This window comes from Narcine bancroftii, chromosome 2, assembly GCF_036971445.1.
Source record: "Narcine bancroftii isolate sNarBan1 chromosome 2, sNarBan1.hap1, whole genome shotgun sequence".
NCBI lineage: Eukaryota > Metazoa > Chordata > Chondrichthyes > Torpediniformes > Narcinidae > Narcine > Narcine bancroftii.
In genome coordinates this window covers 330,839,156-330,866,276 of record NC_091470.1, presented here as the reverse complement: position 1 = coordinate 330,866,276, position 27,121 = coordinate 330,839,156, and the positions used below count along the sequence as shown (strand labels likewise).

The following is a 27,121-nucleotide window of genomic DNA, read 5'->3' as shown; positions in this document are numbered from 1 at the left end:
GTGTATCTGAACTTTGCCCAAAATAGCCAGCCAATTGTATTATCTGCTGTGTTCTCTTATTGCAGGTAAAAGTTTGTTTGCATGCTTCATTTGATTTACAGGCTGCAGAAGGGATATCAGACAATACAAGTTTTTCACTTTTACAAATGGCATCTTGACAGATTTAGATTGGTCTTGGCAGTGGACCAGTTCTGACTGATTTTTGAAGCTGTAACTATATACTCAAAAATAAATGTTTTCTATCAAGATGTGAAAAATTCCTATCACTCTCTATGATTAAATTTTCTTATCTTTTCTGTTTGCAAAATGACCAGACACCTTTTGGCAATATTATTAACCAGTTAGGACCGCAGCGTCCTGACTGACATCAGAATTGATTTAAACAAATGTTCAATCTATTGTGTATATGTGCTTCTAGTTTCTTCCTTGGGTTCAACTGCTGCTCGACTTGGTTTTCATCTCCTTGTTGTTGATCCTCAGCCCAAAATAAATGAATAACAAACAAAGCTCTGAGGAAATGAAATTGAGTAAGTGTAATGCATTAGGGACTTTGCATGATGCCTGAACTCCAAAATGAAAAGCTTGATCCCACAAACAGTTTTTTGGGCATTTGCTCATTTTTAGATGATTATGGTTCAAGATTTAAGAATTCATGACTTAGCGGAAAGCTGAGTTTTTTTTCAGTATTGACTGAATGAGATTGCCTAAATGGCTCTGCTTTGACAACTGGGTTCTTCCTGGATGTGCTCAGGTCTGGCAATGGGACTGGGACCATCAGCCAATTTCAGTCTTGTTGCTGGATTTCTTTTTGGTTTCATGCAGTTGAAAGTATTTCAATTGTTCTGAAATTGCAAAATATTTCAATTTGTAAATTTATAGAATGTGATTCCTGGAAAATTTGGTTTGGTATTTCAGTCGATGAACAGAAGGTGAGAAGTAAGAAAGATGTGGTGGGCTGGCAGTGCTGACCAGGGAGAATGAAGATATTCTTGAGGGGGTTAGGACAATAATGATCTGGATTGCATTAAAATCCAAAAGCTGATCACGCCAAAATATTACATACTTTTTCAAATAAAGAGATCAATGGAGGAGCACACGAAAGAATATGAAAGATGTACAAAAACTGTTATAATAATAATAATTGGACACTTGATTTGAGATTCCTTTCTTGTCATGTAATAGTACAGAAAATATATAATACAGGTACACAATCCTTTATCCGAAACCCTTTGGGGACAGTGTGTTCCGAATTTTGGATTTTTCCGGATTTTGGAAAGCCAGATTTAAGACCACCCGAATTGTGCTGTGGTATCCACCCCCACCCTCTTCCAGTCGCGCTGCCAGTCTCCCTCGCCCACCTGACTCGCGCTGCCGGTCTCTCGCCCCACTTGTCGGATTTTGGAGCTTTCTGGATTTTAGATGTCCGGATAAATGATTGTGTACTTGTATTACACATTTACCTTCTGCCTGCCATAAGGCAGACAAAGAGTTGCCATTGATATTTCCCAGAGCCCCTTACAGTACCAGAAAAATTGAAGAAATAGAGTCCTTTCAGTCATTGCATGTCCGTGAATTTGCCTCGAACAGGAGTCTGTGCAGATGCAGGAGCACTGCTGTTCGATCCATCAGCAACCTGAGCTCAGTTCTCAACTTCTGACACAATCAGGAACTCTTCAGCACCTGAGGCTGTAACAACACTGATTTATCCAGTTTACACACAATTAAAGAATACATTCGCTTGTTTGTTTCAGCACAAAATCTTTATTCTCTTCAGGCCCAACACTGCATTCCCCAAACACCATCCAGCCAAACTCCTCTGACCTTCTCATTGGCCCATGGTCTGACATTCTCATTTTCCTGTGTCTGAGATACATCACCTGTATGCTGACTATTTAACGTGCAGTTACTCCTGCGTGTCACTTCGGTTACATCATCAGTGGTAACAGGCACTGCTCCCAATGCAGATAAGTACATGACCACAACAAGGCCCTTCAGGAGTCCTCAGCAACCTTATGAATCCTGGCTTAGATACCTGGTTCCCATAAGCCAGTCTTCAGAGCCTGTGACTGCAAGTTGCTAACAGACTGCATGGGACCCTTGGCTGCTGAGCTCCTGACTGGTCCGCTGCTGTGGTCACCATCCTTGTAGGGTTGTCTCCTCTGCTTCATGCCCATTGTTATTCCAGTTTCTGGTGCCCTGCACTGGTCCACTGCTCCCCTGAGCCTGCAGGCCCACTGCTGAGTACAGATGCTGGTATCTTGGGCACAGACCCATGGCTGTAGAATTTTAGTTTTTTAAAAAAAAAGACAGCTCCTTTAACGGAGCCTTTGGCATTTGGACTGGCTGGTTGAACCCTTTGAAACAGTGCTGTGTTTCTGCTGCCGTTACAGCAGCTCTGACCGTGCCACCATTTTTAAAAAAAAAAAAAATTAAAAGTATTATTTTTAATTGAAAGAAAAGGAGGGAGAGAAGTTTCCCGTGTTCAGTGGAGCATCCTTTACCTGTCTTTTCTTGGCCAAGTGGAAAGATGTTAGTGAATAATTTACTGGCAAATGATGTAGACAAAGGGCGGCACAGTTGACATAGCGGTTAGGGCAATGCCTTTACAGCGGCTTAGGTTGTGACTGGGGTTTGAATCCCGCGCTGTCTGTAGGGAGTTTGTATGTTCTCCCTGGAGACTCTGGTTTCCTCCCACTGTTTGAAATGCACTGGGCGTGTGGGTAAATTGGGCGGCATGGACTTGTGAGCCAAAATGGCCTGCACCATTCTGTATGTCTAAATTTAAATTTAATTTATAAATTTAAAAGTTGTAAAAAAAAAAAAAATTGAAGTGCTGACAGAGAAGATTAGTATTACAATCATCTTCTTGATGCAAAATTTGGATAAATAGTTGATGAGGTTAAAAAAAAGTCTAAAATAAAGTAACTTTCCAGTTAAAAAATTCATTTTCAATGAAATGAAAGGCACGGGAGCTGGCCTTTCAGGCCACAGTGTGAGTGCCAACCATGATGCTAATTTAAACATGCCACCTGAATTCACCTGGTGCATATCCCTTCGTTCCCTGCCTGTTCATATATTTAGCTCAATGCCCCTTAAATATTGGAATCATACCCATATAAGGCTGTTGTTCGTTGACTCCAGCTCAATGTTCAACACTTCTACCAGTGAAACCTATGATAAAACTAAGGGATTGGTGTTCATCTATCTGCAACTGGATTCTGGACTTCCTCATTGGCTGTCCACAATCTGCAGATCTGCAACATCACCTCCTTGTTGATAATCAACTGGGGCATTCCAAGGCTGCTAGCTCAGTCACTTGCTTCATTCCTGTAACATTCATCACTTCAAATCCACGTGAGGCTCCATTGCAATCCCTAAATTTGCTAACACCATAATGTTTAGCCAAATAATGGGGAAGGATGAGTCAGAATGCAGGATAGAGATAGAGAATCTGGTTGTGTGGTGCCAGAACAACAATGTTGCTCTCATCAATCTTGTCAATGATATTACAGAGCTTATTGTTAATTTTAGGAAGAGGAGGCCGAAGGTCCTTGCACCTGTTCACATGGATGAGATGGAGACAGATTCCTGGGAATCCAGATATCAGAGGACCTTTCCTGAAACTAGCACGTTGAGGATTCTGTGAAGAAGGCACACCAATGCCTCTGCTTTCAAATAATTTTTTTCTTAACATTTTGACACTTCTTAATATCTGCTAATCTATTTTTTTCATTGATGTTTTTAATGTAAGATTATACGGTTAGCACAACGCTCTTACAGTGGCCGTATCCCAGGTTTGAATCTGGCGCTGTCTGTAAGAAGTTTGTACATTTTCCCTTTCTTTGCATGGGTTTCATCCGGGTGCTTCAGTTTGTTTCCACCCTTCAAAACGTGTGGAGGTTGCAGGTTAATTGGATGTAATTGTGCGGCACAGGCTCATGGCTTGTTACCTTGCTGTCTGTCTAAATTTAAATTAAAAACTTAATATGCAATAAATGTATCACATAACATAAGAGGGAATCCCCAGTCAGGTTACTATGGAACCAAATTGTTCGGGCAAGCTGCAAGAAAGCAGTCTGATTCTAAGAGGTGTAAGCAAGCTTCATACATAGGAACAGGAGAGAAGGTCACTGAAAAGAAGGCCAGTAAAAGAATGTGATGAAAGGAAAAAAAGTAAATGCATGAGACATTCAAGTGAAATCCAAATGAGCCACGTGAAATAAAATGTCTTGAAAGGAAGTTGACATACAGCATGGTAACAGCCCTCTGAGTCAATGCTGCCAAATTTACACCCAGTTAACCTACACCCAGCTACATTTTTGAAGGGTGGGAGGAAACCAGACCCTGCAGAGAAAACCCATGCAGACATGGGGAGAACATACACATTCCTTACAGACCACGCAGGATTCAAACTGGGTCCGGTCCTGATTGCTGGTGCTGTAAAGGTGTTATGCTCACCATGTCATCCCACGTCTGAGGTGACTTGGCATGCTGTTGAACACTCTCAAACTTTGACTGGTACACTGAAAAGTATACTGACTGGTGGCATCACAGCATGGTTTGGTTGTTCAAGAGCCCATGAATGCAGAAGGAGTGAAAAAAAACATTTCCATCACAGGCTCTGAATGCTCTTCCAGTGAAAATATTCATATAAGGTGTTGTCTGAAGAAGATAACCAACATCATTTAGGATATCTATCACCCTAATTACAATCTCTTCGCAACCTTCAATCGGAAGGTGCAGAAGCCTAATGTCTTGTACTTCAAGAACAATTTCTTTCCAACAGCTATTGGGCTTTTGAACTTCCCCTAATGACATGAATCATAAAATACTCCCAACACCACAAAAAGGACTCTCTGAACGATTATAATGGCACGTTTTTGTGCACAATGTGAACAGTATATCTTTTATATTTATGATCTCTTTTTAATTTAATGTAGAATATTGTCTTTTATTTTTAACAATAGCAACTAAGCTGCATCATCAGAATTTGCTTGTATGCACATTATACATGTATATGTTGAGGTTTTGTGAGGCATTAGTCAGACCACTTTTGGAATATTGTGAGCAGTTTTGGGCCTCATGTCTTGGGAAGGATGTGCTGGCACTGGAAAGGGTTTACTAATATAATCCCAGGGATGAAAGTGTTAGAATATATGGAACATTTGATGGCTCTGGGCCTGCACTCGTTGGAATTCAGAGGATGGGGTGGGATGGGGGTTCTCATTGAAACATTCTGAATATTGAAAGGAGAAGATCAAGTGGACATGGTGATGATGTTTCCAGTGCTGGGAGTTGAAGATTAGAGGGAACAACTTCAGAATAAAGAAAATATGGCTTTGGAACAGAGATAAGGAATTTCTTAATTTTGAGGATTGTGAAATGTGCCACAGATGGCTGTGGAGGCTCAGTCATTGGGTATATTGAAAGCAGGAGTTGATAAGTTCTTGATTAAGAAGAGTGTCAAAGATTATAGGCAGGAGAATGGTGTTGAAAGGAAAAAAATAAATCATCCATGCTTAATTCTGCTCCCAAGTTATTTAGTCTTGTCATTTTGTACAGAATGCATATGACAATAACACATCATCAAATTTGCTTCCACCTCCTTCCCTGCCAGTTGAAAAAAAATGGCTAGCAAATCTCCTTTTAAACTAGTCCTCTCACCTTGAATCAGTGTCCTGTAGTAATGGACTTTTCCACCCTGGGAAATCTACTCTATTTATCCTGTTTATTCCTCCCAAAATATTCTATCTATCTATCAAGTTGCCTCATGAGCTACAAATCAGGTTTGTCCAACCTTTTTCTTTTTCCTATGTACTTCAATCCAGGCAGTATCCCAGTATATCTCTTTTGCACACTTTCAGTGGTCTCCATATTCTTCTAAAATTGTGATGACCAGAACTGCTAACACGAATCCAAATATGACCTGAGCAAAGTTTTAAGTATCTGTAAGATGATTTTGTTGACTTTGATACTCAGGGTCCTGACCGATTAAGGCAAGCATGTTGTACACTTTATTTGCCACCATATCCACTTGTTGCTATGTGCAGAGAACAATAGCCTTGTTCCTCAGGATCCCTCTGTAAATTAATGCTACTTGAGGGGTTCTTTCAATTATTGTATACCTTAACATTTGTCATCCCATGGTGCAGAACATCACACTTGTCCAAATTAATTGCCATTTGCTATTTCTCAGTCCATGTTCCAACTGATCAATGTCCTTCAAAATTCTTTGACCACTTTCTCTTCTAATGCCAATTTTTGTCTTCTGCAAATTTGGTTTTCTGCTAACCTATTTTTTTCATTGATGTTTTTAATGTAAGATTATACGGTTAGCACAATGCTCTTACAGTGGCCGTATCCCAGGTTTGAATCTGGCGCTGTCTGTAAGAAGTTTGTACGTTTTCCCTTTCTTTGCATGGGTTTCATCTGGGTGCTTCAGTTTGTTTCCACCCTTCAAAATGTGTGGAGGTTGCAGGTTAATTGGATGTAATTGTGCGGCACAGGCTCATGGCTTGTTACCTTGCTGTCTGTCTAAATTTAAATTAAAAACTTAATATAAAAATAAATGTATCACATAACATAAGAGGGAATCCAGTCAGGTTACTATGGAACCAAATTGTTCGGGCAATCTGCAAGAAAGCAGTCTGATTCTAAGAGGTATAAGCAAGCTTCATACATAGGAACAGGAGAGAAGGTCACTGAACCAAAGCCAGTAAAAGAATGTGATGAAAGGAAAAAAAGTAAATGCATGAGACATTCAAGTGAAATCCAAATGAGCCACGTGAAATAAAATGTCTTGAAAGGAAGTTGAGATAAACTTCAGACTGCCAAAGAAAGAATGAGCATTATCGAAATGGAAACCTAAGCTTTTGCCAACTTATCAGTCAGTGAATCATTAAATCTATTGTGGGATCTATTTTCAGACAAAGAAATGGGTCAAATTCAGGCTAGAAATAATGAATATTTAATATTAGTGTTTTACCAACGGTGCTGATGAAATACTTGCAGAAATGGAGTGAAAATTGATTGGCAGGATGCATTGGGAAGGCAAGTTGCTTAGAGGAGCCAAGTTGTCTGACCCAGACTAAGAATTGCTGGAGGAACTTGACAGGTCACACTGCATCCATGGGTAGAAATGGTCAAGGTGGATGGTCTGAACCCTTAATTAAGATTGAAATAGAATAGGTAAGATTGCATATAGAAAGTGGATAATAAGCTGGGGTGGGGACTAGAAGTCATGGAGTGCAGGACAAAAGGTATGGGAGGTGGAGAGACAGGTGAATGGGCAACTGTCAGAGATGGGGAGGGGCTGGGAAGATGGGCAAGAAATGTGTGGGAGAGGTAAATAAGAGATTGAAACTGTGGAATCTGATGGGAGTAACCTAAAATGAGACAACTTGAATCAGAATTTGTCATGAGCAAGTCGTGAAATTAATGTTTTGTGACAGCATCACAGTTGTACATTCATTTTACACCATCTTACTACGTTATTGTAAGAAAAAAATAATAATAGTTCATGAGAGTTAAGTGTCTTTGGTTCATAAAATTATTGATTATTCAGGAATCCGATGGCAGCGGGGAAGAAACTGTTCTTGTGCAGTTGAGTACTCGTCTTTAAGCTCCTGTATCTTTTTCCCGATGGTAGCAAATTGAAGAGGTCATGGCCTGGGTTGATGGGGGTCTTTGAGGACAGAGGTGGCATTATTAAGACACATCATGTAGATGTCCTCGATGGAGTGAAGTCTGGTGCCTGTGATGTCACAGGCTGAATGAACAATTCTCTGCAGTTTATTCTTGTCACGAGATTTGGTGTCTCCATTATGCCATTAGGCTTAAATGTATATCGGAGGAATATGTTGTCCCTGAAGATTATGTTTGGTCTCATCCTGTTAAAGGATGAGGACAGCCTGAAACCTAACATCTGTTGCACTCTCTCTGTCTCTTCTCTCCTCATCCTCCCCCCCTCCCCCCAACCCTTTAATTTTGTCTCAATAAAGGGTTCAAATCTGCAACATTGTCTGACAATTTTTTGGATGGTATCTGATCTGCTGAGTCCTCCAGCAATTTTTTGTTCAAGATTTAAGCATCTGCATCTTTTGTCAAGTTGTCAAGCCTGAAACTTTTCAATGCAGTTTGCTGAAGGTACTTGAGGTCTAAATGGGAGAAGGATTTGCTGTTCTCTTCATCTTGGAGTTTTGGAATTATGGGAAAGAGATATCTGAATCTTTCGTTCACTAAATGGTGTCAGAAATAACTGTAGTCCAGTATATTTAACAATAATGGTGAGGTTTAGAATTTGGAAGGAATAATCGAGGAGAAATACTGTAAAGGCACTGACAAAGGTTTCAGTTAAATAATGCGGATCATATCGGATTCTTGAATTGTTTGATTGAAAAGAGAAAATGCATGGTTATATTGTGAACAGTGAAGAATGCTGCTTCAGAGTGAACTGGGAAAGTTAGCCAAGGAATGACAGATCGAGTTTAACAAGTGTGACGTAGGCTGAACTTGGGCATGACTTGCATAGATAATAGTTGGGCCTGGAGAATGTTGGTGAACAGAGACATGGAATTACAATACATATTTCATGAAAGTCGTGATGTTAATACATAGGGCTATGGACTGGGTACAGATCAATGGGACAAGGCAAACAAAATGGTTTGGGACAGACTAGAAGGGCCAAAGAGGCCTGTTTCTATAAGGTTATGGTTTTATGATGCTGCTTGCTTTCCTTGGACAGCAGATGTGACATCATGTTGGTGAGACCACTCTGAGTAGTGCATGCAATTCTGGTCACCTACCTTTGGGAAATAATGAAGAAAAAAACCCAATTGAGATTGTTACCATGATTGCTATACTTTAATTTGAAAGAGTGACTGGAACTTTTCTCTCTGGAGCACAAGAGGCTGACGGAGGGGAATCTTGCAGAAGTGCTGTATATAAAATCATGAGGGGCATAGATGAGGTAAATGGTCACTTTTTTTATTCAGTTGTGAAGAAAGTGAAATTACAAGGCAGAATTTGAAGGTGAGAGGAAAAAGTTCACAGGAATGTGGTCAGCCAGCAAGTTATAGATTGAATAGAGAAATGTGAGATGATACATTTTTACCAATGGGAAAGGGAGAGGCAAGATGAGTATAAAACAGCAGAGAGAGATTTGTAGGTCTGTGTGCAAGTGAGCAACATATACTACTTTATTGGCTTTAGAAATTCCATACATCATAGTTTCTAGGAGGAGGCCATTCAGTCTGTCTTGCTGGCTCTTGGAGCAATCTAATTTAGTGATCAATTGGCTTTCTGATTCTCATCATCAGGAAGAAGAGGACAGTTCCAATGCAAAATCAGATCATGTTCGCCCTTTGGACCAAGCAGAGGATAATGTCACTGAACAGACACATCACATCATCATTCCCAGCTACTCAGCATGGTTTGACTACAACAGGTCAGAATAAATGTTATTTTTTTAAAACTTCCTGTTGGCCCATCTTTCACTGTTCCATTACTAATAAATTTTTCAGTCGTTTTTGTATGTTCCTTTTGTGAATTAATTGCTCCTACTGTACCTGTTTGTTTGCTTCCCTTTCCCTTGTCTTGGTTCATTTAACTTATTAATCCATTGTGGGCAGCTTCACGATCACTGAATGTGAATCGTTTGAGCAACTTGTTCAGTAACTTGTGGTTACACATGCGCACGCGCACTCACGCTTTTCCAAGAGGACAATTCCCTTCAGAGATATTGAGTGTCTGCAGATCTCACCACCACTTCTGTCACTGCCTCCTGCGCTTCTGTCAAGTGGGCATTGCCACATAGCCTCCTACCAGTTGCAATGGCAAACCTGAGCTGCAGGCATCAAAATCACCCTCCTTGTCCCTGATTCCGAACCTTTGATGTGATTAGGGAACTGTAAGTAGCTGAGACCTTTTGCCATCTGAGCCCTCGTGAATCCTGATACTTGGTTCCCATGTCAGTCTGCTGCAGCTTCATGCAGATCCTTTGACCGCCAAGCACTCACTGGCCCATTTCTGTAATCCCCTATCCTTGGGGGAGGAACTCTCCCATACTTCCCCTTCTTGGCAGGATGATGTTGTTTGACTCTGGTGCCTTGTACCAATCTGCTGCTCTCCTGGACCCTGAAGCCTTTGTGATCTATGATGCCAAGCATGGGCGGGAGCATCTTAAGCATGGATCTCCATTGGTTCTCCAATGCGTTTTTTTTAAATTTGGCCCTGTTCAACAGATGATTTCAACCTGTATAGGTCAGGCAGTTGCCCCACAGAGGAGTGCTGGAAGTTGCATCTCCTACCCTTGCTTCTTTCTCTTGGGTTTGCACCAGCAGCAGTGCTGCCATTTTACTCTAAGCTGTGAGGAAAGATGTATCTATTTTTAGATTTCAGATTTATTGTCAGAGTACATACATGACATCATATGCAACGCTGAGATTCTTTTTTCTACAGGCGAAGCAGAGTTACCACTTTTTGGAAGTGCAAAATAAAACAACATAGTGTATACATATAAACAAATTTTAAAAACTGTAAACAAATAATGTTTTCTCCATTGACCTGCATTTTTTGACTTTCTGAAACAAGTATAGGAATGCGGTGCTTAATGTCTGTTCGATCAACATCTGACTGCATGTACATCCATGATCCCAAAATTATTCCGTTAACATGAGAAGTCCACGGCAATTTTGAAAAAGTGATCACTAGCTATTGGAAGTTGTATACTGTACACCAAAACTGATCTGATTGACCTGCTCTCTCTCCCCACAGCCCTATCTCCAGCCCCACACTGACCCGACTGCCATGGTCTCCCCACAGCTCTGTGTCAGTCCCCACACTGATCCCTCTGCTCTGCTCTCCCCCCATAGCCCTGTATCAGTCCCAACTATTTCGACTGCCCTGGTCTACCCACAGCTCTGTCTCAGTCCCCACACTGATCCCACTGACCTGCTCTCTCCCTGTATTAGTCCCTACCCTGATCCCACTGCCCTATTCTCCCCCCATAGCCCTATATCAGTCCCAACTAATCAAACTGCTCGAGTGTACCCACAGCTCTGTCTCTATCCCCACACTGATCTGACTACCCTGCTCTCTCCCCACAGCCCCGTGGCGGTCCCCACACTAATCCCTACTTACAAATTAAAAAGTTTACAGGTACACTACAGTATCCCATATAGCTTTTCTAAGTCTATAATATGGTCTTCGCACAACATCCACATTGCATAATGCCAAATTTCATAGAATGTTAAGCGGCGCATACCTGTTATCGGTAGAGGCTCAGAAAGTTTGGTTTTGTGCTCCAAATGGAAACACTTGAGCTTGTCAGCGTTGCTCCAATCAAAGTTTTACTGTATGAAACATTACTCATGTTGAATAGTACATTTCTTAGTCTTGTGTTTGTGTAATGACAGAAAGGGGCCACTTAGCCTCTCAGATCCATGCCAGGAATCCTTTCAGTTCCATAACCCCTTGCCTTAATTCCCTGTACCCCTGCAGTGTATTCTGCCTTTCAATGTACTTTGCCATTAAGATACTCAGAGGTAATTTATAGTGGGCAATTAATCTACCAGCATGTTCTCAGCTGCAGCTGGAACAGCCAGAAGGAATACATGCAAGTCATGGGAAAAAAAAGGCAAACTCTTCACAGACAGCACTCAGTGTCTAGCTTCAACCAGCTTCCTGGAGCTATGAGTCAGCTGTAACTGCTGCACTGTCGTGCCACCTCTTTCTATGATCAGTACTGAATGTCATTTTAAGTGCAACATCACTGTTATCATTGGATCAAAGAGCTGACAATGTGTTCTTGGGTATAATTATTGTAAACTGAAATACTGAGTGCAGTTGAAAGAGTCAACTGCTGTTTGTTTGTACTGTTACTGGTCAGTGGATCTTTGTCTCAAGACTTCTCAGAACAGGTCATTTTAGCCGGGGAAGGATGACCTAGATCAGACACCAGGTATTGTTTGTTAGTTTTTGCGGACTGATCCTCAATACAGCCATGAGTGTGTCATGATTAACTTTCAGCATAAATGGATGTGACAGCAGATGCTGGTAACAGTAATTAAACAAGAAAGTTTGCAGTGCAAGTGCAATGATTATTGTGGGAACCTCCCAGTGGCCAACCATTTCAATTCTGCTCCCCTTTCCCACTCCAACATATCTGTCCTTGACCCGATGCACTGCCATTCCAAAGCCACCTGCAAATTGGTGACAACAACACCTAATATTCTGCTTGAGCCCTCTCCAACCAGTTAGCATCAACAGCAACATCTCTGGTTCTCATTAAACCCCCCCTCCACCTGCTGTTTTCTCTCTTTCCTTATCACTCCTCTTCTCCAGCTCTCAACCCCCTTCCCTGTCCATTCAGAAGGCTTCCCCCTCCCCATCACAACTTTTTTATCTTTTGCTTTCACTCCAATATTCACCTATGACCTCTTGCTTGTTGATGTGTGCCCCTCCCTCTACCCCTTGTTCCCTCTTCATCCTAGCTTTTTTTTGGAAGCACCTGCCTGCTTTTTGCTCATACCTTGACGAAGACCCTTGTTCCAAAACTTTGATTATGCGGTTTTGCTTTCTATAGATGCAGCATGACCTGCTGAGTTTCTGAAGTTTACTGTAATTCCTTACGCTAATTAAAGATGTGTTGCTGAAGGGGGAAGAGTTATGGGCTCTTGACAATTTTGCAGATAACACAACATTTGGTCTCATCAGCAACAACTATGTTGCACTACAGAGAAGGAAAATATCATGATGTGCAAGAAAAACAACCCAGGGCTCAAAGTGGACAAGACGAAGGAGATGATCATGGACTTCAGGGGGACTAGGAATGACAACCCTCCACTACACATTAATAACTTGGTAGTGGACAGCACCAAGTTCCTCTGAGTCCATTTCACAAGTGACCTTTCTGGGACACACATCTCCTCACTTGTTAGGAAAGTGCAACAACGACTGAAAGTGGGTAAGGCTACCGACCACTATCATGTCAGCCTTCTACAGGGGCTCTATTGAGAGCATCCTGGCTGGCTGTATCACAGTGTGATATGGTTGCTGTTGAGAAGTGAATTGGAAGTCAATCCACAGGGCTATGAGAGGCAGAGAAGGATCACTGGAGTCTCTCTTCACCACCCTCCCATGCCCCCATGGACGTGATCTACCGGGATCAACCTTAAGAGGGCACACAAAATCATTGAGGTCCCCTTCCACCCCATCTTTCAGCTGCTCCTGTTGGAGAAGAGATGCAGGAGTATCAGAGCCAGTACAACCAGGCTGAAGAATAGCTTCTTCCCACAGGCAGTGAGAATGCTGAATGACCAAAGGAATGTTCACACTAACCATCCGAGTTTCTCAGTTGTACAAGACTACTTATTTATTTTATTTTTCTAAATGAAATACTTGTCCCGCATATGTATTATTTGTCTGTATGTGTGTTGGCTGGTTGTGTGTCTGCATGTTTTGGACCGAGGACCGGAGAGCGCGGTTTCATGTGATTGTACTTGTTTAATCAGATGACCATAAAGTTGACTTGATTAAATATAGTGTTCAGCCTTTTGTGCAACCAACATTCATAGAATTAGGGTCCCATTATAAATGCAAGTTACATGGAAAGACGAGTGCTATGTTGGACACTGATGAAAAAGTAACATCAGATTTGAATTACTCAATAGATTTGCTTTATAAACTGTTGGCTTATTTAAAATCTAGTTTTCTGAGCAAATTATGACCAACAATTTACGTAAAATTGTTGTTTTGATGATAGAAATGAAAATGCAAGTTAATGAAATGACCCCATTTTGAACCCAGACTTATAGAGGCATCACTTGATCTTGCTGAGCATTTCACAAACACAGATTAATGTTCTCACTCAACGAATGGTTTGGTCAACTCCCAACTTCACTGCAAGTGTGCAATTTTAAATGCCTATTGTTATGGACTTTTGTATTATCTACTTTCCCTCACTTTTTTTTACTTTTAATTCCTCTTTCTCCCCATTTCCAACATGTTGCAGCAAACGTGCATTAAGCACCATTGCTTTTTATCCTTGACAAGCTTCTTGGTCTGGCAGGGAGTGGGAATTTAGCATGAATGCTATTACATAGTTGAGTCGTGAGATTGTTTTGGTTTTAACTATATAGCACCATTGATGAGGTATGCTGGCTTTTGGCCTTGAATGTGCAATCTCCAAAAACTTGCTCATGTTTAGATGAGTTGTTGTTCAATCAGATTATTGAAAGTAGGACTTGATTAATTGCAAGTTGAAAAATAATGTTACTTCTTTCTTAAATGGTTTACTGAATATTTTCCTTCCAAATGCAACTTGATCTTTGGCAGTGTTTTATCTGGGGGGTTTTTTCGGATCTCATTATGCCTATTGTTGGAGTTGAAGAAATGCAGTTTTTCATTTCTTGTTCTTGCAATTGGAGTAGATACAATTTAGTTTGAAGATGAGGTGAATAATAGGAATTCTCTCTTTTTCAGCATTCACGAGATTGAACGTCGTGCCTTGCCAGAATTTTTCAATGGGAAAAATAAGTCGAAGAGTCCAGAAATGTGAGTAATCAAAAAAAAAATTATATTCACTCTCTCCTTTCAAATAAACCCAAGTGTATGGTGACATTTTCAATGTCTTGTTTTTCAATTAATTGCCAGTGCTGCTGTTTCAGCCCAGACAACTGCCATGTTATGGGTGTTCTTACAGAATTTACAAATCAATGTCTAAAAATTTGAGAGAATTAAAATTCACTCTACACAATTCATGAGGGCAATAATTACAAAATGTGAAAGAAACACACTTTGTGGATAGGGTGGTGAAGAAGGCTTTTAGTGTGCTAGCCTTTATAAATCAATGTAAAGAATACAGGAGTTGGGAAGTGATGTTGAGACTGTACAAGGCATTGGTGAGGGCAAATTTAGAGTACTGTGTGCAGTTCTGGTCACCGAATTATAGGTAGGTTATCAACAAGGTAGAGAGGGGGCAGAGAAGATCTATGAAAATGTTACCTGGGTTTCAGCATCTAGATTACAAAGAAAGATTGAACAAATTAGGTCTTTATTCTTTGGAGTGTAGAAGGTTGAGAGGGGTAGGTAGAGTTGATGTGGATCGGCTTTTTCCATTGAGAGTTGGAGAGGTCATGAGTTAAGAGTTAAGGGGGAAAAGTTTAGAAGTAACATGAGGGGGAACTTCTTTACTCAGAGTGATGGCTGTGTGGAATGAGGTTCCGGGAGAAGTAGTGGCAGCAGGGTCAATTTTGTCATTTAAGGAAAAATTGGATAGGTATTTGGATGGGAGGGGATTGGAGGGTTATGGGCAGGGTGCAGGTAAGTGGGACTGGAGGAGATCACTTAAATCGGTATGGACTAGAAGGGCCAAAATGGCCTGATTCTGTGCTGTAATTGTTATATGGTCAATTTTTATTTTTAGTCAGTTGTTGCTGTGGATCTGATGCCACCATGTCAATTGAGTTGGCAATTGCGGTTGGGTTTCTCCTTTGCTGTACCCACTCCAATCTTCAGGCATGTGATCACATATCATCACACACTAGAACTTGGGGATGTAGCCTCAAGATTTAGGATAGTAGATTTTGGATGGAGATGAGTAGGAATTGGTTTTCCCAGATGGTGGTGAATATATGGAATTTGCTGCCCATTGAAGCAGTGAAGGCTACCTCAGTAAAGACAAAGTTGGATAGATTTTTTACATTGTAGGGGAATTGAGGGATATGAGGAAGAGTGAGGTTGGTGGAGATGAACCAATCATCAGATCAGCCATGATCTCATTGAATGGCAGAGAAGGCTAGATGGGCTGGATAATCTGCTCCTTTATCTTATGTTGTTATCACAGTGCAACACTGCCTTGGCCTTCATGACGAACATAGAATATAGTACAGGGCCTTCAGCCCACAATGTTGAGCTGATCAATGCAAAGCTGCTCCACAGAAATTTAACTTTTCCCATCGCACACCCTTGTGCTCTGCATATTTTCTGATATGCTGCTTTGTAAAGAGTAATGGTCAGCTCATTAAAGTAATCTAAGCTATCATTACTTTTTAAACTATTAGTTTCCCCCCCACCCCACTCCATCAGTCTTTCATTTTAACTTCCATAAACCCCAATCTTTGAATCCTATCCCCACTTACTAAACTTTTTCCGAAGCCTTGTCCATCCCATGTCTAATGTTGGCTCTTGTCAGATGAATATCGATTAAATGCAGCACATGATGAACAATATCAAACAATGACTTTGATGAATAAATATACTTTGTTAATCACAATTAATCTCGCAACTCATGGATTTAGTGCATGGAGCAAATAATTCATTAATTGTGATCAGTTATTACCTGGCCACCAATTATGTCATGAGTTTCTCCTTGAGTTAAAGACTTGAAGTTGTCTTCTGCAGTTGTTGGTCTCCATAGTTATTGCTGTTAGGCATCTTTTTATACATTTCAAACTGAGAAGACATTAATTTGACTTCATAGACAATTATGTTTATCAAACTTTCTCAGAACTTTCTATGCTTCAGTGTGACAGGGATAGCGGAGATGTTCAAAAGTTGTCTTTGCTGTAAAATTACTGCAATAATATTCCCACACTGACACACACGTGTCCAAATGTCATTGTGACCTGACTTCAGTCTTTTCAACTTCATGCTGACCAAATCTTTCTTACTCTCTCTAATATTCCTAATGAACTTTCTTCTTTTTCCAAGTATCTATTTGGCCTTCGCTGTGAAACACCACCATTGGGTCACTTCGTTATCACTGATAAAATGGCTTAATATGAATTTTTTAAAATCCCATCTCTTATTATGATCTGAGATTCAGTGGAAAAAGGAATAGGTATTGAAAATAATAAGTGCAGTTTTCTTGGAAGGCGACTCTCATAATGACTGTACTGCCAGCTTGCTGTTCATTTGAGAAAAAAAATGTCCTTTATTTGAAACAGATTCAAGATTAGATTTTTTAGCATTTCAAGGTGGGTGAGCAGGAGGTTAAAGAAATGTTTTGTGATTCTTGTTGATGTTAACACACAAGGTACCTGTATTAAATTACATTTTCTTATCCTGTTGTGGAGCACTTGCTTTTGAGTTTGTCATTCTCTCTGATTCTATTTTTTTGTTTTTCTGAATTTTATCTTGCAATCTTGGGCACTGTTCTTGTAGATATATACACAGAATTCTTGTTTTATGGATAAATTAGTGCTGTTCTGCACTGTCTATTGGTAATGTTCAATTAATGACGTTAGGGTAGACTTGGAAAATCAGCTAAATGAAAAATCAGCAGATGAACTGTGGCAAATATTTTATCAAGTGGACCAAAAGGCTAGGCAGGAATTCATTGTAATTTGAAAGACTTAACTGCACGATCTGTGGTTAACAAAGGAACTCAAAGATAATGTCAATCAAAAAAAGCCAAATTACAAAGTAGAAGGTCTCATGGTAAGCCCAAGGTTGTAGAAGTTTTGGGGGTTCAGCAGCAAAAGACCAAAAATCTCAGAGAAACTGAATATATTAATTTTAAGAAAAACTTGTGTAATGTTAAAGTAGCAAGTTATTTATGTACATGTAAATAAAAATAAGTCTGGAACATCTTGAGAACCAAGCTAATGACTTAGTAACAGGAAACAAATAAATGGTAGATATGTTAAATGTCTTTACTGTAGAACACCAGACAAATATCCAAAAGAAAACAGATGGGATCATTTTAAGTAACAGGGAGGAACTTGTAATATTTCCAATCACATGGGGATGTTTGTGAGGGGAAAGGTAGGCAAATTGCCAGGACTGGTTGCCTTGAATCCAAAAGTTGTAAAGGAAGTGGTGGCAATGATTGTAGACTCCTTGTTTGAAAAATTTCAGAACTTCCAAAACTCAGGAAAGGTAGCAGAAGTTTGGAGAACTGCTAGTGCGACTCCCTTGCTCAACAGGTGGAGAATCCTTAGCTACTAAATTTTAACATCTTTTGTTGGGAAGCTGCTAGCATCAATAATTAGGAAATAACAAACGATTCAAAGCTGAATAAAATCATATCTGTTTAAAATGGCTTTATAATGAGTAAGACAAACTTGCTCAATTTGTTTAAGAATGTGACCGAGTGGAGAAGAAAACTGATGATGAGGTGTATTTGACAAGGTGCAGCATAATAGGCTGGTGTATCTGTTAAGAGCCCAAAGTATTGAGGCTAGTGTGCTAACTTGGGTTGAAAACTGGATTGAAAAACTGATATAAATTGGTCCTTTTCTGAACTGAGGTATGTAGTTTGCGGAGTTTTCCAGAGCTCAGTTTTTTTGCTCTCAATTGTTTCTGATTTATGTTGATGGCCCAGTGCCCTGAACAAAAGGAGAAAGAATCACAAAAGAGTGTCCCTCCAAAGCCACTGAGTGTGGATTTTCACTCAGGGTTTCAAGTTTCCCAATATTAAATAAGATGGAAGAGCTTATTGTGATGAGGGGTAGACATCATGATTGTAGAACAGTTAAATTGAGTGATTTGGCAAAAGTATGTTTCTGTGGGCAATTTCAAGCACTTTGGTCAGTGGAATCAAAAGGAATATTATCGAAGTGGAGAGAGACTGCCAATGAGTGAAGTTCAGAGGGAATGAGGTGAAACATTAAAATTTCACAGGCAGGTCCAACAAGTAGATGAAAGGCAGCAAATGACGTGTGTTGTCCTGGAGTTGGAAGCCACACTTTCATTCCCCTCCCATCAGGAAATTCACAGGTATTAAATCAGCCACCACCAATTGCAAGATCAGTTTCTTCCTGTTTTTTTCAGGCTTGTCAATGAACCCCAGAGTAGTAAAATTTATGTTGCATTTGCTCCATACCGCCTGATCTCTCTCTCTAACTCTGTAGTTTTGTGTCTTGTCACAAGTATGAGATATCTTCTTGTCTTGCAAAATAACCTCTTTCACTGTATTTGTCTGAAGTATGTGACAATAAACGAACTTGAAACTTGTACATGGAGTCGGTGAAGTCATGGCTGGAATATTATACACAGTTATGGTCCCTGTACTTAATTATAGGGTAATATTTGGTTTAAAAGGGATATCTAGCAGGAAAGACTGAATTGTTTCAGTTCATTCCTTTGAATTTAGAAGAGTGAGGAGTGACCTTATTCATACATGTGAGATCTTGAAAGTGATTTACAGTGGAGATGTTGAAATGGTTTCATGAGTGGGAGAGTCGCAAATGATAGGGCAAGCTCAAAATTAGGGTTATTCTGAGGCTAGCGAAGTTTTGCAATTCTCTGCACCTCAGAGTGGTTGAGGCCGTGTTATTAGGTAAAATTTGCAAGATATTGAGAAATTAAGTGTTATGGGGAATTGGCACAGAAAGAGACTCAAGGTAGGTGTTGATTAACCTAGATCACATTGAATATTGGGCAGGCTTGAGTGGCTGATTTACCAACTGCTCCTGTGTTATATTCTTGATCCAATTGCTTCTTCCCTTGAATAGGTGTCTGCACTGTGCTTGAAGCTGGTTTTTACGAAGATGCAAATGTGAATTTAAAAAGTAGCTCTGCAATGATGGTTTGGCATGATGTTAGATTAAATGTTTATTTGGGAGATTGGTGTACTAATTGCATTTCCTAGATGTACTGGGTGCACTGGAAATAGGTTATTTTTCTTGAATCAGCCTATGCTGTGACATTTTTTTCTGATGCTGTCTTCACTGAAGCAATTTAAAAAAAAAAGACCATTTGATTTGAAGGCTGAGCGAACTCTGATTAGATTCTGTGTAATTTTTCTGGTGCTATGTTGATACTTAAAACTTGTGCCTGCAGCTGCTGTGTTCCATCAAGAGTCTGTTAGTAAAAAGATGATTTAGCTGGTAATCATTTCCTAATACTTTATAACATTGAGTAATTCTGATTTTGTGAATTCACAGAACCTCATGCTTTTTTTCACAAAATATGTTTTTGTTGCTAATTCCTGCAGATATTTAGCATATCGAAACTTCATGATAGACACTTATCGGCTCAACCCTCAAGAATACCTGACCAGTACGTCTTGCCGGAGAAATTTAACGGGGGATGTATGTGCAGTAATGAGGTAAGGAGAATGCATTTTGTGGAGGGTGGCCACAGCATAGAAAATTTAACAATCAACCAAATTTACATTAGAACTGAATGGTGAGGAACAGGGAGAACAGCAGGAATGAGGAGTCAGATAGCATTTCCTTTCCTTTTTTCAATCAGTTAAAATTTGCTTTAAATTTGTTTTTCCTTCATTCTAATGAGGTTTTCATGTGCTGCTGACCACATGAGTTTTTTAAAATCTATTGGATGCTTATATTTATAATTTCAAGATTTAAAAAAAAATCTGGAGTCGTCCTTTTTACGTGAGGGGGGAGAAAATAAGAAGAATAATCTTTTGTTTAAGCTCTGCATTTGTCTTTGTGCATGCTGTATGATTACGTTCACAGAGATGGTGCATTTTGTATACACTTTTGTTGCTAAGTGGAAAATGAGTGAATGGCAACAAACAGGAAGATATGACAAATATGCGGCGTAATTATTCCAGAAAGAATAAATCAAAAAGAGTTTTTTGTTGAATGTACTTGATTTCAAAGTTACTTTGATCTCCTGATTTCTCTAGCCCCAAATATAATTTTAAAATCAATGCATGTTTTTAATGTGGGTATTTTGTTTGTGGTGTTGGTAGTGATAGTAAGAGACGTGGACTTTGATAGAAAGAATAAAGAAATAGGCTATTTTCTAAATCGGAAGACAATTCAGAAAGTGGAAGTCTAAAGAGACTTGAGTCCTTGTGCATGATTTCCTGAAGGTCATCTTGCAGGTTGAGTCAGTGGTGAGGAAGGCAAATGCAATTTTAGCATTCACTAGAATGTAAAAGCAACTATGTAATGCTGAGGCCTTATTTGGAGTTGGTCAGACCACATTAGGAGTATTATGAACAGTTTTGGGCCCCTTATCTGACGTGTTGGTGCTGGAGAGCATTTAGAGAAGGCTTGTGAGAATGATCCTGGGGATGAGAGAATTAATGTCTGAGGTGAGTTTGATGGCCCTGGGTTTGTATTTGCTGGAAAGTAGAAGGAAGAGGAAATTCAGGATCTCAAGGATGGATAAAGTGAATGTGAAAAAGACATTTCCAGTAGTGCAAAGTCTATGATGTCCTTTTCAAGATGAGGAGAAATTTCTTCAGCCAAAGAGTGGTTTATTCTGTGGAATTCCTTGCTACATGCAGCTGTGAAGCCTAAATCATTGGTTATATTTGAACCAGGGGTTGAGAAGGTCTTGATTAGGAAGGGTGTCAAAGGTTGTGGAGAGAAGGAAGTAGAATGGAGTTGAGAAGAAAAAAACACATCAGCCATGATTCAAATAGTGGGGCATGCTCTGGGTCAAATGACTGAATTCTATTCTGATGGTCCGAAAGAACAACTCGGCAATCATCTTTTGACGCCTTGTCGATGGAGAGCAATGTGCAGTGCTGTTGGAACACTATCTACTTGTGTGCCCCACGCAATTCTTCCTTGATTGTTGAGAGATACAAAATATTGAATTTTCTTCCTTGTTCCATAATGCATGTTAAGTGTAACAATTCTGGCAGTTATCTTAGTTAACACAATATGTATGTGAATTTAGTTTTCCCACCTGAGTCTTCAGCATAAAATCAAGTTTTCTGTTTTAAAATTATGACTGCATGTTGGTTTTCTTGACAGCTAGTGGGGTGGCATTCTACTCCATGGATTTGAAATCCCCAATTTGGGCTAAATTATCTTATTTGGGGTAAAGTTTAGAACTGGCTGCATTTAGCATCACAGGTTTCAATGGGTGCTGTTGCATATTTCTGGTTAGGGAATAAGTGAAAAGGGTGGGGTAGATCTGGGTGGAAACATTGTCAGGTTCCAGTACTACCCAATCCCTATCTTGCTCTTTTAGTCACAATATTCAGATGGCTGGCTCATTTGTATATCTGATTGATGGTGACTTGATAGTATCAATATTGTTGATTGCCCAAAGAAAGGTGGTTAAATCATTAACTAGCACAGTTGTCATTTCCAATATAATTGGAATGGCCAGATTAATGATTCATAATGTTGTGGGTCATGTTGCTTTAAATTTGAAGGCTGAATTCTGAAGGTGGTGGGTTTGCATATTGTAACAGTCTTCACTGTGTCCATTATTTTGCAAGTGTGTTTCATGAAGGATTGGTCTGCCAACTTCAGAACAACGCTGGACATCCTTCTGACAGCTTATTGAGCAAGTTTTGAAATAATACCAAGACAACAGATAACTGAAGGACATGTTATGTTTATGACAGATTGAAATGCTCATTCGTGTCCTCCCTCCTTTCTTTAGAGTTCATGCATTCTTGGAGCAGTGGGGGCTTGTTAATTATCAAGTAGATGCAGACAGTCGACCTCTGCCGATGGGTCCTCCGCCAACCCCTCATTTTAACGTTCTTGCAGATACACCCTCTGGATTGGTACCAGTTCATCTCAGGACCCCTCAAGTAAGATGTACATGATTAACTAATCCTATTGCCTTCTTTTCAGCTGAGGCCCCTTTGCACATTCCACAGTTGTGTTGTTTTATAAAAGTTGCATGTTTTTGTTTTTTGTTTGCAACTGTTGGACAATAAACTGTATTGTAATTTTAAAAAAAAGTAAGTTATCATGATTCAGAGCCAGCTCTTCAGCGCTTGACGTCCTGTTTTGCGGAAACTGCCAAAATGTTTAGCCTGGAAGTCAGCCTGAAGAAAACTGAGGTCCTCCAGCAGCCAGCTCCCCACCATGACTACCAGCCCCCCCACATCTCCATCGGGCACACAAAACTCAAAACGGTCAACCAGTTTACCTATCTCGGCTGCACCATTTCATCGGATGCAAGGATCGACAACGAGATAGACAACAGACTCGCCAAGGCAAATAGTGCCTTTGGAAGACTACACAAAAGAGTCTGGAAAAACAACCAACTGAAAAACCTCACAAAGATTAGCATATACAGAGCAGTTGTCATACCCACACTCCTGTTCGGCTTCGAATCATGGGTCCTTTTATTTAATAGACATCCTATTAAATACAGAACATTTTGCACTGACATCCAAACTGATTCCAAAACACAAAACTAGTTTTTTGTGGTAAATGAGATGTGATTTATTTTTCTCTTTAGATTTTTTTTGTTCATTTTGAATCTTGATTAAAATTTATGCAAAATGTTCAGTTTGCCTCTTTCAAAACTGAAGACTTTTGTCTTCATGGAAAAACTGGTTATCTTAATTTTTAATATTCTAATATCCTCTTGCTTTTGTGCAAGTGACTATGTTGCTTATTAATGGACTTGGATCCATGTGCCTGAAATCATGAGCAAATCTTTTCCTTAAACTTTGTTTACCCAATTGTTGTTTCATCTCCATTAAAATCTTGAACTCCTGTACAGATTCCTGCTTCTCAGCAGATGTTAAACTTCCCAGAGAAGCCAAAGGACAAACCAGCTGACTTGCAGAACTTTGGGCTGCGGACAGATATGTATTCAAAAAAGGGCACCTTAGCAAAAGTAGGTATTTGATTTTTATTTCAGACTTGCATAGGTCGTTAGCTTCTCACGAGAAAATTACCATAAACTTAAATGGATGTAAAAATACTTGGTTGCTATTAAGAAAGAAATGGATAAATCTGTAAGAAACTTGGACTGAAATATGGAATAAAACGAGGGATGACAAATGAACTGTAAAGAGCATGGTATTTATCTGCACTAAAATGATGAAAATACTGAATTGGGTTCTTTGGTGATCATATTCTTATTGCCCTGTGGGCACATTCAGGTTTTAGCATTCATTTATTGGAGAAATTGCATCCAATTCTTTTCAATTCATACTCCAATAAAAGCTTGTAAATTATTTTGTTTTTCCTTATTTTTGTAATGAAACAAATCTTGACAAATTCTGCCCTGTTGGATTTAAGTTTATTTAGTCGACAATCTGTTAAAAATCCTGTTGCCAAGAAGCAAAAATGCTTGCCCAATGTGATCAAGTGGTCACAAAGCAGTAGCCTTTGATGTGCAACATGTTCATGTAATGTTCCCCATGGGTTTAAATGATTTCCAAAGATATCAATTTACATTTAATATTTAATTTTTCATGTGTCCAAAAATATCAAGAAAATAATTTAGCGAATGGAAATAAATTACTGACAATCTGCTATAACCTCTGCCATTATGTTCCTGGGTGGAGATGTGAGCAAGATGAGAAGTAATATTTCTTTCAAAATAATGAGATCATTGGTAGAATTTTGGAGCCCGATGAATTGTGGGAAGAGTTGTCATTGATCACGTTGTATAGGTTTATAAAAATCTTGGAACTCTATTGAAAAATATATTAAATAGGAAAAAGAAGAGGCCATCTGGCTCTCTGAGCCTACTCCACCATTTAATAAGATCATGGCTGCAGATTCTAATCCACTTCCCTGCCTTTCCCCATAACTCTTAATTCTCTGATGAGCAAATATCTAACTGTGCTTTAAATATATTTAATGAGGCAGCTGCTGCTTCCTTGGGCAGGGAATTTCACAGACTCACTACTCTTGGAAGAATGCTGCTTCCTCATCTCTGTACTGAGTCTATTCTCCTGAATCTTGAGGCTATGTCCACATTTGATTCTCACCTACCTGTGAAAACCACTTCCCTGTCTCTATCTTACTTATCCCTTCCATTATTTTGTATGTTACTACAATGTTTTCTAATTCTTCTAAACTTCAATGAGTTCTGTCCCAGGCAACTTGATCTTTCCTCATGGGCTAACTCCCACATGTCTGGAATCATTCTGGTGAAGCACTGCCTCTAAAGCTAGTATATCTTGAGTGAAGATAAGGCACACAACTACAGTGCCTTGTGCAGTTTCAGCAAGACCTCTCTGCTCTGGCAGTGGTCAAGCATTCCCTTTGCCTTCTTGATTACCTATTTCACCCACAAAGCATTCTTTTGCTTTTCATATGCAAGCACTCCCAAGACACTCCACGCAGCAAAATGATGCAGTCTTTTCATATTTGAATAATAATCTGTTCTATTTTTTCTTCTGGTGGATTACCTCATATTTATCAACACTGTATTCCATCTGCCTGACCTTTGCTCACAAACTTAACTCTGTCTATATAAGGGCTGCATGGTTATTATAGATCACAATGCTTTTACAATGGCAGGGACTCTGGTTTGAATCCAGCACTGTCCTTAAGGGGTTTATCTGTTCTCCCCACATCTACATGGGTTTCCCCTGGGTGCTCTGGTTTCCTCCCACGTTCCAAAGACAGACGGGGATGGAAGATTAATTGGTTGGATGTATTTGGGCAGCACAAGCTTGTGGGCTGCAAGGGCCTGCAGATACGCTATATCTTTAAATTTAAAAATATGTCGCTCTGCAGACTGTGGCATCCTCTGCATAATTTGCTTTCCAGTCAATTTGATAACATCAGCAAATTTTGATCTGCACCAAGTCCTCTCTGCCAAATCATGAATGTACATAGTGAACAGTTGCAGGCCGAGCAACTCCCATGTATCCTCATCTTGTGGCTGTGTTTATTACAGAATCTTATCAAACATTTTTGAAATCCAAGTACACAGCATCCCCCGTTACCCTTTATCCACTGCACAGAACTCGAGTAAATTTGTTTCTTGAATATTTTATTTTTGATTTTCAGACTTTTACAAATCAAAGCTACATAATCTTTCTCAGTAACAGTATATAACAGTCTATTTTTTCCCTTACCCCTCTCCCCTCCCATACCCTAATACAACAAAGAAAAGATTATATAAATAAAATAAATATAAAGAACCAATTATCGATAGTCACAAACCCTTATAGGAACTTAAGAAAAACCCAAAGAAACCTAAAAGAAAAAAAGTTAAGAAACAAAATACAAGAGCATGTCATCTGTGCCATGATCTATTTCATTGATCTCAATCATTTCACTACTGGCAAGGATTGTTGCATTTCCTTTATTCAGAAGGGGTATAATTATATCTGAATATCAATGTGTTGCAGATAGAGTTGACACACCCTAACAAATGTGCCATAATTTCCTCCTTAAATTGTATGCGATTTTCTCCAAGGGAATACAATTCTGCATTTCCATATTCCGTCATCTCATATTTAGTTGGAATTTGGACTTCCACGTGATTGCTATATACTTCCTCGCTAACGACAGTGACCTTCACATACTGAATTTGGTGTTTGGACAGTTTAAAACACATGTCCATAATGTTTCCCAGAAGGTACAATTCCAGATTCTGTGGAAAGTCCACTAATGTAATTTTTTTCAGAATATCCCCATGTCCTCCCAGAAGGATCTCACCTTTGTACACAGCCAGGTTTAATGGATAAAGGTTCCAATCTCCACACCACATCTAAAGCACATTTCCAAAATTTTGATTTAGATTTGTAAAATTTTTGTGATGGGAGAAACAGTTCATGCAGGAAATTGTATTTGGACCAACCAAATTAATAACTGCTTTCATTGCTGTTCAGACACAAGTCTGACCAGCACTGCTCATGGATTGTTGTGCCCAAGTCCATCTCCCATCTTTCCCTCAACTTGTGTAAGCTCGGTTTCGGGCCCTCACTTTGGAATAGAAGATACATCTGTTATGGGGCCAAGACAAATGGTTACTTAAAAGTTGGTTTTAATTTTCTTTAAACATAAATACAGGATCAAACTTTAACATATTATTATTAACTTAACCCCTTTCTAATTCTAAGTGTACGTGTATGTAATGTGTATCAGTTCAGAAAAATTCTTTGATTCACAGTCCAATCTCACTTCTCACTCCTCCAAGTTCACCAGTATCAGGCAATTCTTATACTGTGCACAGAATTTAACATGTATAAAATTCACCAGGCTTTGGTGCTTGAAAGATAAATGGTTACTGCTCAGGAAGGTTCTTGTCAGTTTTCAGAGAGAGATATGTTGTTACAGTACATCCACAACTAATGTACTTCTATCAGTTATCTCTTTCTTTCAGGTCACCACAGAGTTCCTTTTGTTTCCCTTATTTCAGGTGAAACACTCTAGCCAGCCATTTCCTCTTGTATGGACCACAAGGATTTTCAATAGGCTGAACTCAGCTCACAACCCGTCTTCAAAATGGGGTTTTAACAAGCCACCAG

At 39.5% G+C, this 27,121-nt stretch overlaps 1 protein-coding gene across 3 annotated transcripts in view; it reads left to right on the top strand.

Annotated features, from left to right (window-relative positions):
• Positions 1-27,121, top strand: part of smarcc1a (SWI/SNF related BAF chromatin remodeling complex subunit C1a) — a 157,543-nt gene that overhangs the window by 59,032 nt on the left and 71,390 nt on the right. For all 3 annotated transcript variants that reach the window (XM_069922057.1, XM_069922056.1, XM_069922055.1), the window contains exons 14-18: positions 9,318-9,445; positions 14,482-14,553; positions 19,940-20,053; positions 22,324-22,477; positions 23,404-23,520. In XM_069922057.1, coding sequence (XP_069778158.1) covers positions 9,318-9,445; positions 14,482-14,553; positions 19,940-20,053; positions 22,324-22,477; positions 23,404-23,520 — 585 coding nt within the window. The remainder of the gene's footprint in view (positions 1-9,317; positions 9,446-14,481; positions 14,554-19,939; positions 20,054-22,323; positions 22,478-23,403; positions 23,521-27,121) is intronic.